The 15,236-nt window shown below is 31.5% G+C and overlaps 1 protein-coding gene across 1 annotated transcript; it reads right to left on the minus strand.

The window, feature by feature from the left end:
- Nucleotides 1–1,494: 1,494 nt before the first annotated feature.
- LOC116116241 (myb-related protein 308-like) lies at nucleotides 1,495–3,056 on the minus strand. Its single transcript, XM_031402336.1, has 3 exons — nucleotides 2,764–3,056; nucleotides 2,461–2,590; nucleotides 1,495–2,297 (listed from the first exon to the last, which is right to left on the minus strand). Exons 1-3 carry the CDS (start codon nucleotides 2,891–2,893, stop codon nucleotides 1,823–1,825), a joined length of 735 nt encoding a protein of 244 aa, XP_031258196.1. The 5' UTR covers nucleotides 2,894–3,056; the 3' UTR covers nucleotides 1,495–1,822.
- Nucleotides 3,057–15,236: the final 12,180 nt, after the last annotated feature.

A 15,236-nucleotide genomic window follows, 5' to 3' on the forward strand; every position in this document is an offset into this window, starting at 1 on the left:
AGTTCTGCAGAAGAGATCGATTTGTTTATATCATCATTTTCTTGCAACCAAAACTAGCTAGGGTTGATGTCGGTTGGCACTTGGCAGTGAAACTTAAGAATCTTTAAGGGGGAAAGTCAAGGAAAAAGACAAAAAATATATTATAATCACTAAAACCATCAAAGATACTCTCTTATCTCGGAGTTCACAAACTTCAGAAATTAATAAGTCAAGTCAAGTTTACCAAATAACAATTTACAGAATCGTAACCCAGTATTTTTGAGTAATTAGAAGATGAAAGAGAGCAGAAAGACGAAGCACTGCAGAATTTAATGATAATCAAAATAATGTACCATTGATCATGAATATGCTAATTATTAATTAAAGTGTCACAAACTATATAATAAAAGTTTTTAGATTTCGTAATGCAGCAGCAATTACAGGTAGAAGGCGCAGCCAATGGGGATTCTTGGAGTCAAAGAAAAATTTCATTACTATTTCCCACTAATTTTTCTAAAGTCTAAGCCCTTCAGATAAACAAAAATTTCAACAAAATTAAGTAAAATCATTTGAACATTTTAACAATGCAAATAATCGTCACATTAATGAATCTTTTCCAGTTTTTAATTCTTTGTCACATGCTGAGTCATGATGTTTTTCACATAAACGAGTAGTCTTTCGTGAAAATCTATCAAAATAATACAAATGAGAAAACCAGACAAATCTATAAGAAGTTAGCTTTCATCATAAAGGAAAGGTAACTTCGCTATCTACAATGCAAAAAAAAAAAAGTGATGTTTTTCAGAAAAAAAAAATATATATATATATGTATTATATAGGTTAAAATGAAATCCTCTGACAGAAAATTATTAGACTTCTGTAATGGGATGAATGATTTAACAATTTGGGTAAAGCAATCTCGATCTCCTTGGAAGCAAAATAGGAGGAAAATTCCCTATAAAAGAGATTAATTAAAGGGCATCTTCAATCTCCAATGGAAGGTAGATAAACGTGCAGTAGGGACACACACCAGGAAAAATTGAAAAAAATGTGAAAAACTCTAAAAAAATTGTGACATAGTCAACTGTATAACTTGTGACTTCATGTTAGGTGGTGGTCGATGCACACAATACTACAATAGAGAAAATTATAAAGCGAAAACTGATATGAAATCCAGAAATTCAAGCACAAATTTATTCGCTTGAATGTTTGTAATTGATGTGAATTTGCATGAAATTTAGTAACATTCATCATCCAAATTTCAAGTTTATATTGGATGGATCTTCTGTTTTTTTAGTGCCTTTTTTTTTTTTTTTTCTTTCATAGGAATACTATTTTTGTGCATTATCCATCGTATAGGTCCATGTTATCCTAAATAGACTTTGGTCCCACGTCAAATTATTCAGCCAGTCCCAATATCGAGATCTAAATAAATGAATAGAAAATCTTCTTCAATCTTCATGCATGCTTTCATTTATAATTTCTAATTAAGTTTAGGGCAAATGCAAATTGCAATTGAAATTCAATACCAAATTGATTAAAAATTGGAAATAACACAATAGATTCAAATGTAATAATACTATTACAATTATACTGATTAATACATGTCGCAAATATAGTATATATGTAAGGCAATTGTCACAAAAATTTACAAGGAAATCTTAACTCACTGCTAGCTGACTTGTTCTTTTTGTCACCCTTTGCTCGACCTCCAAGAAAAGGGAACGATTTCTATTAATTAATTTGGCTATTCAAACAATCAATTTGTACAAAATGAGACCCTAATTGATCCCATTTTCGGCCTGGAATACTCAACAAATCTGTTGAGTAATATTGAATATGATTATTGGAAGAGAACAAGTGTGGCAGCGGAAGAAGGGACCAGTTCTTGTTGGCTTAAATTAGGATCAATATTAAGTTTTTTCTCCTTATCTTCATCTTTATTAATACCAAGTGATGAAGATGAAGGAAAACTCATGGAGAGATCAAGGTTCAAATCGGGCAACGTTGATCCACATGGCGCCCCCGGCGCCTCATCCTCCAAGCAACTTCCGGCATCAGAAACTTGATCATTGTCACGCCGTTGTTGAGATCTCACTAGCTGATTATTTGTATCGTTTTTCATTAAAGAAGATGTTGAAGCTGTGCTCGTCGAGTTTTCTGGGTTCTGATGCACAGGGCGAGGAAGACTATGGTTTAATCTATGATTATTTGGATCAATCCCCATGTTTAAAAGCTTCCTCCGTAAATGAGAATTCCAATAATTCTTCACTTCATTGTCTGTACGTCCTGGCAATCTTCCAGCTATCAGTGACCACCTGAAAATTACACCATTAATATTAATTCAAGAGCCTTAGCTCAAAAGCAAAAATGTACTTTTAAATAAGGTTGTCACGATATATCGTTCACATTGTTTTCACCTTTCATGGCCAAGAAAGTGAAAGAAAATTTTTCACAAAAGAGAGAAACAAAAAAATTTACCTATTGCCTAGAAGGGCGTGAAGTTTGATGATAAGATCTTCTTCATCTTCGGCAAAGTTGCCTCTTTTAAGGTCAGGTCGAAGATAATTTATCCATCTTAGTCGACAACTTTTACCACAACGAAGTAGACCTGACCGATAAACAAATCAAAACGTACCCCATTAAAAACTTACACTTAAAAATCAGATAAAACAACAAAAAGATAAACATTTGGAAGAAAAAGAGGTTTCTTTGCCCCACTTTTTAATTCCTTTTGGGGGGCAAAAAAAAAAATTACCATGTCCCATTAAAAAGTATATATACCTGCAGCTTGAGGGAGAGTACGCCAGCAACCTTCGCCATGTTTTCGAATATAATCAATAAGTTTCTGGTCTTCTTGTTTGGACCAAGCTCCTTTATTGGTGTCTTGCTTGTCACAGCAAGGCTTTCTCATTGTGAAAAGCAAAACCCCAGCTGAATTTGCACTGTAGAACAAGAGGTAGAAATGTACGGAGAGAAAGAGAGGGGGGCGGAGGCTGTGAAAACACAAGGGAGGGAAAGAAGGGGAAAGTGAATATACATATATATAAAAGTGGGAGGAGTAGGTGTTTGGATAGAGGGAAAGTTGACTTGGACCGGTGGTTTGCCAGTGCGTGAAAGTGTGGGAAAGTGAGAGAGATTGAGAATGGTGGCAGAAAGAGAGAGAGCGCTTTGACAAAATTTTGGGTGTGAGTTAGTTGCCGTTAAGTATAAGTCCTTGTCTCTTATTACAGTTACATCCATGCATATTTTTATTTTTATTATTATTATTATTGTTGTTGTTGTTGTTTTTTATATATTTGCTCACATAAGAAAAAACTCTTGAAATGTTTTTAATTAAAGAAGATTAATTACATGATAATAATATATTTACATAAAAACTTTTGTCTCAATTTTTATTTCTATAAATTATATGAAAACACTCCTAAACTCGAAATACATTGTTTTGTTATATTAAAAAAGGTTATTTATATTTATTAAATAAAATCAATTTTTACTGAAGCGCTTTAAATTTATAATTAAAAATGTTTAAATTAAAAAAGAGTTGAACTTTACCCACCCTAATTATCTCGAAATAACAAGTAATACCCTAAGTTTAGAAAACCATCAACGTTTCACCTTTCGTAACTCTCCCTCCAGATAAATTTCTTTTTCACCAGCCTTGACATGTTAAAAACCCTTTTTACCCTTAAGAATCTGTATTATATTAATAAAATAACAAAAAAAAATTAGCCCCATATTATTAATATTAACAAAATAGTTATCTCTATTTTTAACTTTCATTCATCAACACCCTCTTCTTCCATGTTCTTCATTTACAGAGCATATATACAAAATCAAACGTCCTTCCATCTTCTTCGATTTCAGAACAAATGTACAAAACCAAACGTTCCCTTCATCAAGTTAATAAATAAAAAAAACCCCTTGAATAATGAAAAAAATTTAAAAACCACAACAACAAACTCTTGTTTTTTTTAGGTTGCCCGGCATCACGTGGCTGGGCACAGGTCGTATGCTTCCAACACACTAGAGGTGTTCAAAAAAATACAAAAACCGAACTAATCCGATAACTGAACCGAAAAACCGGTTAATCAAAAACGGTTCGGTTACGGTTCGAAAAATTCAAAAAACTGAATTTTTGGTTCGGGAAAAAATAAAAAGCGGTTAACCAAAACCGGTTTTACAAATATATATATATTATATATTAAATAAAAATAAAATTATATATTAAATAAAATAATAATAATATATTATATTATATATTAAATAAAATAATAATAATATTTTTAATATATTGTTAGTAGTGGTCAATGGATATGTATGAATATTTAATTTTTTGTTTGGATATGTATTATTTATATTTACAATTTAATTTAGAAACAAGAAAAGTTTTATAAAAAAAAAGGGAAAACCGGTTTTCCCTCTAAACTGGTTCGATTTTGGTTCGAAAATTTTTCCGAACCGAAAAACCGGTTCGGTTAACCGCTTTTAAACACCCCTACAACACACACACAAACCACAGCCCACCCGCCGTCTATACCTAGCCCTATCCCACTAGGGGTGTTCAAAAGCGGTTAACCGCTTTTTTGAACTGAACCAGTTTTTCAGTTCGGAAAAATTTTCGAATCGAAACCGAACCGATTTGGAGGGAAAACTGGTTTTAAACTGGTTTTCCCTTTTTTTTTTATAAAACTTTTTTTAAATTTTTTTCCTAAATTAAATTGTAAATATAAACAATACATATCCAAATAAAAATTAAACATTCATACATATTCATTGACCACTACTAACAATACATTAAAAATTGATACAAATAAAAATCTAAATGAAATTATTTTTTATTTAATATATAATATGTATTTTTATTTTTATTTAATATATATATATATATTTTTTTTTTTTTTTGTAAAATCGGTTCAAAAAACCAGTTTCGGTTAACCCTTTTTTTTATTTTTTCCCAAACCGGTAACCGAACCAAAATTTCAGTTTTTTGAATTTTTCGAACTGTAACCGAACCGTTTTTTCAGTTAACCGGTTTTTTGATTCGGTTCGGTTTTTGCATTTTTTTGAACACCCCTATATCCCACGACCCCCACTGCACATCACCTCCATATCACCCTACCTCATCATATTTTGAGATTTGGAATTGTCACGGTATTTCAAGATTTTTTTTTCACTCTATTATGCGATACGGAATCGATAATAGTCATGGTGTTTGTGGTGTGGAGATGTGGAGATGTGGTGATAGGTGAGTGCGGTTGCGGCATTTTTGTTGCCGTGATTTAGGATTTTATTAAACTAAATAATTAGTTTCTAAAAATAAATTACTTTTTTTCAAAATAAAATGCAATTACCTCCAATTTTTCTCTTTATTGTTTGAAGAAATAGATTAAAATACCTTAATCCCCGTAAACCTTAACGCCTGACTTTCATTGACATTTGACGGATGGAATGTTGATAGCTTCCGAAACGTGGGCATGAATTTGTTATTTAGAGATAGTTAGGGTGGGTAAATGTAAATCGGCCTTAAAAAAAGTTACTAAATTTAGTAGATTACTTGTGCTAGTCTACTATACATAATATTTATTTAGAATAGTTAATCTAAATAGAGTTCTTACAGTCAAACAGCTTAGTAATAATTAACAGCATAAGCAAGAAAATAAAGAAAGAAAGAAAGTTGGCGGCAGCATCACATGTTATCACGTTGACTGATAGTTTTCCGTATTTGTTATGCATGATATTTTTGGACTTTATAACAACATAATGTTATAACAAACAGTCTTGTCTTTGCCTTCTCGATCTCTATCTTCTTCAATCACTTGTCTCTGTGTCCAAAACTGGGTCCGATTTTCACTCATAATCAACCAATCAAATCTAGCCGTTTATTTATCCTCAACTATCGTCTTGTTTGGACTCTGCAGCTCTCTCCGGCCACTAATTCTATAGTCTATACTATAATTATTGTCAAAGAGACTCTCTCTCTCTCTCAAGAGTGAGGGATGAATAAGGTGTAGACTAACAGTTTTTCTAGACTTGAAGAGCAGTCAAACCAGTTATTCTTAAACGTTCTGTGCATCTAGTTTTCATCTATGTATGTTGACTGTACTACTGAATAGAAAATCTTGAATCTTAGTTTTCATCGAAACTGTATGATGATGATTCTTGCATAATTTTCTAAAAACTGATCAACGAAGACTCTTTCTACTGATCTTGATCTTCTCATTCCTTAATTTCTGGGAAAATAATGGCGGGTCAAACAAATTAAGTCCTTATCAAAGAAGCCGTGTTTGAACGGTGCTTATAACACAACATTCTATGTTTTCAACACCATTTTCTGAAATTTAAGAAAATATAAGTGGGGCAGAAAACATTTATATATAGCAACGAAATGTATTTTCAAAAGTGGGATGAACTTATAGACACCAAAAACTCTCAGTTGAAAGTTGGTCATCCTCTTATATAAACAGCATAAGTATCTCATTAAATTAATTAATCAGAAGAAACTATCATTTTTAAGTAACCTAGTTATCCGCCGGTGGGCACATGGAGTTTCTGAAAGTTCTGGATGAAATCAAGAAAACTTAGTTTTGTCATGAAGTAGTACAACTTCATTTTGCTGGAACCCACGAAGCCACTGCAGGTCGATGGAAACAGTGGGTAGATAATGGAACAAACATGCTAATGAAGACAAAAGAAGTTGCTATATATGCTCTGACTTTGATGTTAAAAGACTGATTAACGATATGACTAATCATGATTAAAGGTTTGTAATATAAGATTTTGTTTGCTTCTGTGTGTTCAAAAGTGGGGATATAAATATAACGTGTGACACTCACTGACATCTATAAATTTTTAACATTTAACTAAAGAGATTTAGCATAAGATTTGTTGTTACTGTGAGACTTTTTTTCATTCAAAGATTATCGATGACCTTTCGTTAGTTAGAATGGAAAGGACAGTGCTTTTGCCATCTACATTTCCTACTTACAAATTGTATAAATGAAAATATTTTGATTAAATATTTGAGCTCCTATCTTGTCCGTAGTTTTAGGATCTTAGAAATACGTGTAAACTGGTTAAAACACTTTCGATCATTTCAAAAAAAGAAAAATTGTATTCATTCTTGGTGATTGTGCCCTCTCAAATTGGCCCATTGAGGATATGATAAATGGGATGAGCAAGTTGTAGGATAAGAGATGTAATTAAGAGACGAGTTCTATGCTTATGCTTAACCACAAATAGCTTGAAGTTAAAGATTATTAATTTATTAATTAAATTTTAAGTACAATACAAGGATAACAAATTGTATGTTAGTGTACAACGTTTTGACGTTTTGTTAGAACGCACGTGTTTCTGGTGCATTTCATGAACTCCTGTTTATAACAAAGATAGGTGGTTGATCGATCAGAATCAGAGAGAGGGAGAAAGCTGTCAATTCCTTGCTTCGTTTTCTTTAAATTTTTCTTCGAAACCAAGTCATAATTAATCACGAGAGCTGATTTTAATTCAAATCAATCAGCTTGATGGTACTAGCTACAATTCCATCATTTACCAAACAAGTTTCTGCTTGGTTTCCAAGAAAATGCAGGGAGGGAAAATGATCAATTAATCACATTTTATTACTTCTTTTTTTTTTCCTTTTGAAAAATTGCAACTTAAATTAAGCTCTGATGGAACCACGAGGCCATTTCGTTTCTATTATAAAGTTCTAAATACAAATTATTATTTGTACTCCCAACAACAATCAATATGGACCACTGACTGACATATAAAATTAAATAAAATTATTTATCATGTAGGTAGAACATTTATTAGCCTTTTGTAATTTTGTTAATATATTATATATGATATGGAAGAGATTTAACCTAGATTTATTCTTGTCACGTTGGGACTTTTTCTGTGATGACCTTTAGTTGGATCGGATTAATAATTATGGCATCCTACAATTCTTACTTAGAAAATTTAATTTATGTCAACTTTTCTGAAGAATCTGTACGAAGTTGTATAGGACAATTTGTACAGGACACTCTACTTTTTGAGATTTGTATGAAAGACTCTTAATTAATTAGAAGGAAAAAAAAAAAAAAACGAGCTGTTAATTATTTTAATTGGTCAAATTATATAATTAATCAAATATTTGTTTTTCATTCGATTATCGCATTCTTATAGACATTTGTAGCTTTAATCAAATATTTTAATTTTAATTTTAATTTTTGGCCAACAAATAATTTCTACAGGAAGATTATCAATTATTAAGGTTTTTTTTTTTTTTTTTTTTTTCTTAATCTATCTAGATCTTTTGGACAACCAATTTCATGCCATTTGTCATTATATCATTTCAGAATATGACATCTCAACTCACCCCACGTGTCGCCCCATAGTAGATGACTTCACCAGCAGGTTTATCAGTACTAAGCATAGGTGTTCAGACTTAAGTATGAGGGAGGCTTGACTCAGATCCAAATTATGGGGGATTATTATACATGTAAATTATCCCGTAACAACCATTCCCAACCATTGCCAGAAAATGTATAAAAGAGAGGCTTCACCTCCGTTTTGGAGGAGGGGATTATTCACAAAAGAACAAGAAACCCACCTAAAGAGAGTTTAACCTCGTTTTTACATGTCTTTCCCTGTAATCACTCTTTGTGTAAAACAAATATAAAACAATAATATAATAATGGTAGGCTTGATTTCAACATACCAAACCACTTTAAAAATCGTTTATGTTCTCTTATCGTCTCTTTACTAATCCAATTCCTAACCTAGTTATTATGAACCACACGCATATCATGTCCAGTCCCATCGAAGGTCGATTGGGCATTTTTAGTTGTTGCATTTTTAGGTAACAACAATTACATAAAATAAGGATTTTAATTTTTAATAATATATTAAGTCATAATTAAGATGGATGATTGTCTTTTATAATTAAAATCCTCGTATACATAAGAGATCGATTCAGATGTTGGTGGACGATAACATCATTGCTAGGGTAAGATAGTTTCAATCAATAAAAGAACGACACGCTGTGGCATCATTCAATGTTACTTCTAATCCTAATTAATAAGTTGAAAGGCTTAATCTACCATTGTTGGGACCTAATTAAAGAACTGTACAAATATTTTTCATGTAAGGAAAGCTTATATATATATATATATATTCTGTTTTAAATTAATGAACAAAGTACAACGCTGGACTTGTTGTTTTGCACGTGTTTCTCGTGCTTTGCATGAACTGGTGATCGTGCATGGAAGAAAGAAAGATAGGTAGGGTTTTGAGAGCTATTTTTACCTTTCTTGATTTCGATCTTCTTAATTCTTCTTCTTTAACAATACCGCTTAACTGCTTGTTCTAAGAAAATGGAGGAAAATTATAAATAAAGGAAATATTTAATATTCACATTTTGCTTAATTTACAATTAAATCTGTTATGATTGATGCATAAACTATCAAAAAGAATCTCGGATCGTTGAATATAAGTTTAGAATTAATTTTACCTAACAAAAATTAATTCTAAAGTTATATTAAAAAATTATTAATATCAGTAAACCTAACAAAAATTAATTCAAAATATAGACTTTAAAATTTTCAATTATATAAATCAAGTCAGAAAGAAGAAATAATCTCTGATTTATTACTAAATAATCTATTTAATAGATGCTTAATCTGCTTGGATGTGTCAGAACCGTCGACACCTAATTACAAATTAATTTAATTGAAAAACTTTATATTAACACTTAATTAACCCTAACCCTAGCTTAACAATCTTCTCTGAACATTAATGATTTAAATAATAAAAAACAAAAAGATTTTGTTAAACGGGTCATACAGTTAATATATTTAAGTGGTTAGATTTCTTGAGATTCGAAGTTAAACATAATTAATTTAATACTTTGTTTAATTTTATTGAGGTTTCTTGGGTTTCTATAGGAAGTAATTAGGAACCAGCCATAATTATGTTGCTTTATGTCTCGGTAATTGTAATTTTTATAGATAATTTAGATTAAATAGAGCCATCTAGATACGATACGAACGCCTCAAACAGATTTAATTTTTTTACTTAATTGTTTTGATATTAATTAATTAATTAACAGGGTTAAATTATAATTAATTTTGTTGCCCAAAAGTATTNATTTTAAAAAATTATTAATATCAGTAAACCTAACAAAAATTAATTCAAAATATAGAGTTTAAAATTTTCAATTATATAAATCAAGTCAGAAAGAAGAAATAACCTCTGATTTATTACTAAATAATCTATTTAATAGATGCTTAATTTGCTTGCATGTGTCAGAACCGTCGACACCTATTTACAAATTAATTTAATTGAAAAACTTTATATTAACACTTAATTAACCCTAACCCTAGCTTAACAATCTTCTCTGAACATTAATGATTTAAATAATAAAAAACAAAAAGATTTTGTTAAACGGGTCATACAGTTAATATATTTAAGTGGTTAGATTTCTTGAGATTCGAAGTTAAACATAATTAATTTAATACTTTGTTTAATTTTATTGAGGTTTCTTGGGTTTCTATACAAAGTAATTAGGAACCAACCATATGTTGCTTTATGCCTCGGTAATTGTAATTTTTATAGATAATTTAGATTAAATAGAGCCATCTAGATACGATACGAACGCCTCAAACAGATTTAATTTTTTTACTTAATTGTTTTGATATTAATTAATTAATTAACAGGGTTAAATTATAATTAATTTTGTTGCCCAAAAGTATTAATTATTAATTTGGCGTTTAACCATGCAAGAAAGCGTTGGCCTTAGCCGCGCGAGACTGGAAGGTTTGACTTGTTTATGTATAATTAATAAAAATTGACAGGTTAATTAAAAATAAAAGTTAAATAAATTTATTTTAAAAAGTGGCACAGGTTGAATCCTAGCGATTCTGGTTTTATTTGTGATCATGCACAAACGTTGTATTCGTGATAAGAGGCATCAATATTGATTTAAGTTCTTGTCTATCTTGTGGTTTCCTTGTATCAAATCAAGTTTTTCGTTCCATAAACTCTTTAAACTAATTAGTGGTGAGTCAAACCGATCAGAGATAATATCGGATTTCATTTTATTAGAATTTAGAGTTTTTCAAACCAACTAACGAATGAGTCTAATCGGTAAAAAATAGTGTCGAATGTAACCAGAACATCTCTGGATTGGATGAGAAATAATGTTGGAGCTTTCCACATAAACTAGAAATAAGTTTAATCTTAGATTTATAAAGGTGGGAGGCAAAATAATATTAACACATGATACAAACAAGGATGAAACTTGATTACATGCATCTATAAATTTTATTATAGTTCTCAACATTAATGTATCTACCAGCAGAACGAACTCCTAATTATATAATATTATGTCATATCATTTTTCAATGGATATATATTTGCAACCAATTAAAGCTTCATTTTTGGCCCATTGCAAATGGGAGTAGTTACTCATACATGAATAGAGGTGGAAAATATGGGCCGGGTTAGGCGGGCCAACCCTAACCCGGCCCGTAAAAAAGAGGGCTCAAACCGGCCCGCCTTCATGGCGGGCCGGGTTGAGCCCAACCCGCCAGCCACCCCCAGGCGGGCCGGGTTACACAATGGTAACCCGGCGGCCCGCCGGGTTGCTATTTTGGCCTCTTTGGAAGAGGCCCGCAACCCGGCGGGTTGCTGGCGGGTTGGCATGGCCAACCCGCGGGTTGGCTGTTGCCAACGGCCAACCCGCCGGGTTGGCCCAAAAAAAAAAAAAANGTGCTTGTAAAAAAGTTCCTTTTGATGTTCAATACTCCATGAGAGAATCACTAAAAGACATTGGGATAAATAATAAGGAGAAAACTGATTCTAGTAAGTAAAATACTCCTTACGGTGCTCCCGTACATGGATTTGAGGGAGATATGTTAAATGAAGATAGTGAAGAGTTTCGTCCATCAGGAATTCACATAAATAAAGGTAGGTTCGACAGTAAAAAACAAAGTACAATGCTAGACAAATCAAAGAGAAACAAATCTATTGGGGTTCGTGACTATTTTGCTCCAAGGACAATTGGTGGAGCTCAACCATCAATTAGGAATTGTTTAGCTGGAAAAGATGCAACATGGAGAGCAGACATGACTTTTGGAAGATTCTTTTATGATGCTTGCATCCCAATTAATGCTGTGAATTCAATTTATTTTTAACCTTTGGTGGATGCTATAGTTGCAATTGGGCCTGGGTATAAATACCTAATTATCATGCTTTGTGTGTCAATTTGTTAAGAGATGCTAAGAAGAAAGTGTAGCTTCTTGTTGATAGTTACAAAAAGATTTAGGAAAATGTTGGATGTACCTTAGTGGCTGATGGTTGGACTGATAATTCACATAGGTCATTGATCAATTTTATGGTGTATTGTCCTAAGGGGGTTTGTTTTGTGAAATTAGTTGATGCTTTAGATGTTGTGAAGAATGCTAGGACATTGTTGAAGATGTTTGAGGAGATAGCTTTATGGATTGGACCAAATAGTATTGTCCATTTTGTCTCAGACAATGGATCCAATTATAAAGCTGCTGGAAGAATGTTGTTTGAGAAATATCCGAGTATTACTTAGTTACCCTATGCAGCATATAGCATAAATTTGGTATTAAAAGACATAGCTGAGATAGATCAAATAATTTATCTTGCGAGACGTGCTTCTGAGGTGATTAAGTTTATATATAATCATACATTTTTGATAGCTTAGTTGAGGAAAAGACAAGTAATATACCTTTAGCTTATGTTTTTGTCAAGTCATAACATAATATGCATTTTTTATAATTGACTTAACATCTATTATTTATCAATTGAACAGGGTTGAAAAGAAATTGTTCGTCCGAGTGCAACCTATTTTGCTACAACTTTCATTGCAATGAGAAGCATTCATGAGCACAAACATGACTTGCAAGCCATGGTGACAGATAGGTCATTTGTCGATTCTCGATCTGCAAAAAGTAATAAAGACAAACATGTTATTGACATAATTCTGGATAACGATTTTTGGGATGATATGGGTAAGATATCCAAAGTTGTGAGTCCATTGATGCGCTTGTTGAGGATTATTGACTTAGATGAGAAGCCAGCAATAGGATATGTGTATGATGGCATGTACAGAGCAAAAAATGCAATTAAAAAGTTGTTTAAGAATAAAAAGAGATTGTATAAGTCTTATACACGAATCATTAAGCTACGTTGGGATAGGACGTTGCGTCGTGATATCTATGTTGCGGCTTATTATTTGAATCCTGCCTTTAAATATGACGAACAATCTTTTTGCCTCAAGCCAGAAGTCATGAGTGGTTTTCTTGATACTATTGACAGTAAAGTAAGTGTTTTCAATTTGAACAAGACAAAGTTAATGGAAGAGAGTAGATCATATACAAATCGGGAGGAAAGCTTTTCTCGCGGGCTTGCTCTTTAAACCGCCAAAACCACACGTCCTGGTACGTAATAGTTATAAAATTTATAAGTTCTTTCTTTTTTTAGTCTAATTTATTTATTATGTTTAATTTTCAATTAGATGAATGATAGAGATCATTTGGGTATAGTACTCCAAATTTGCAAAAGTTTACAATAAAAATTCTTAGTCAAACTTCACACTCTTCGAGATGTGAACAAAATTGGAATGTTTTTAAACGCATATATACTAAAAAGAAGAATAGATTAGAGCATTAAAGGTTAAATGATCTTGTTTTCATTCGCTATAATTTGCGTTTGTAAAACAGGTATAAGACATTGTCAATTACTCAATTATGCATCACTCTTGTTGTTATTATTTATTATTTTCCTTGATATTTTAGTTGTTATGCTTTTAATATTTCTTTATGGTATTTTAGAAAGTGTTACAAGAAAATAAGTTTGGATCCTATTGATTATGAAAGTATCGACAAAACTGAAGGGTGGATAGTTGACGATGAAGAAGAGGAAGAGGTCATTGAACTTAATTATGAGGAGTTGGAACAAATGTTATATGGAGAAGGATCTATTCCTATTGGAGTTGCTGATCACCCTTCTTTTTATGATTCAACCGATGGTTCAGAAGGTTGGTTTCAATTATTTAAGCAACCCAATATCTATTTCAATATCTATTTAAATTAAATTACTTATGATTTCTATTTTTTACTGAAATTTGCGTAGATGATGGTGATGAATTTTGATGCTAGTATGTGAAGCTTAATCAACATAAAGACGGATCAAAGAAAAAACACGTTTTGTTATTAATTATTATGTATTTTGTCATTTGATATGTAAATACATCATATTTGAATTTGGACTTTGAATTGTTGTTAAATACTTAAATTATGTTAGGATTGTTGTTGAATTTGAACTTTAAATGATGTCGGACAGTAATTAAGTTATTATTGTCTTATCAAAAAATAGAAATCTAAAAAAAAAATTATTTTTTTAAAAATGTGCTGATGTTATCTTGATGTGTGATGATGTCACCGATCCAATCAACAGTCCAACCGATTGAACCGTGACTTGACCATCAAAGCGGTTTGCCCTCCGATTCGGTTTTTAAAACAATGCTCTCAACACCCCATTTTTTCAGTGCACGCTGTCACAAATTATTTTTTTGTTAAATTCATCATCAAGAGTATTCTTTCTGAAGTAAAAAAAAAAAAAAAAAACTTGTAACTAATGCAAAATCAATAAATCATAAAGAACGCGTTGAAAACAAAAGCTTTGCATGAACATATACAATGATACTAATCCAATCAAATGCACTAAAGATCATTTATTTCCTGTAATATTAGAGATGTAAAGAGTATAATTTGATAGTTTATAGTATAATGCGATATTGGGACCTTTAGTTCCCTTTTTCACAATGAATGGGTCGAATGAAATTCTGCTTGGCAGAATTAATCAGAAATGAATTTAAGCTAACCTATTATGCTATTTCCTTCTACTCTGGAACAACAAAAAATGATTTTCGTAAGCAAAACCGAAAAATCTTCTAAACGGAAAGAGTTGAAAAAATAAATACAGTAACAAAACAAGTCTTGCAAAGCCCGGGTAAAGGAATGATTTGACAAGTAGTAACAGAAATTATAGCATGAAACAAAAAATATAGCTAGATGTAGCAACATATCTACAAATTCATCAATAAGTTAGAAGATAAGACCACAAACACAATCCTAGTTTCACAAACAAACATGAAAATACAATATTTCAGGATACACATAGAATCATACAAAAAAAGACATGCATAAAATTCATCAAACCACAATTAATTTATGCTACTG

Source organism: Pistacia vera, unplaced genomic scaffold (assembly GCF_008641045.1).
Source record: "Pistacia vera cultivar Batoury unplaced genomic scaffold, PisVer_v2 Contig767, whole genome shotgun sequence".
NCBI lineage: Eukaryota > Viridiplantae > Streptophyta > Magnoliopsida > Sapindales > Anacardiaceae > Pistacia > Pistacia vera.

Excerpts from the sequence above, each read along its gene's own strand:
- LOC116116241 (XM_031402336.1), bottom strand. The coding sequence starts at position 2,893 with ATGAGAAAGCCTTGCTGTGACAAGCAAGACACCAATAAAGGAGCTTGG. Across the intron at positions 2,591-2,763 it reads TACTCTCCCTCAAGCTGCAG|GTCTACTTCGTTGTGGTAAA; the intron begins GTATATATACTT and ends TTTATCGGTCAG. Across the intron at positions 2,298-2,460 it reads CACGCCCTTCTAGGCAATAG|GTGGTCACTGATAGCTGGAA; the intron begins GTAAATTTTTTT and ends TGTAATTTTCAG.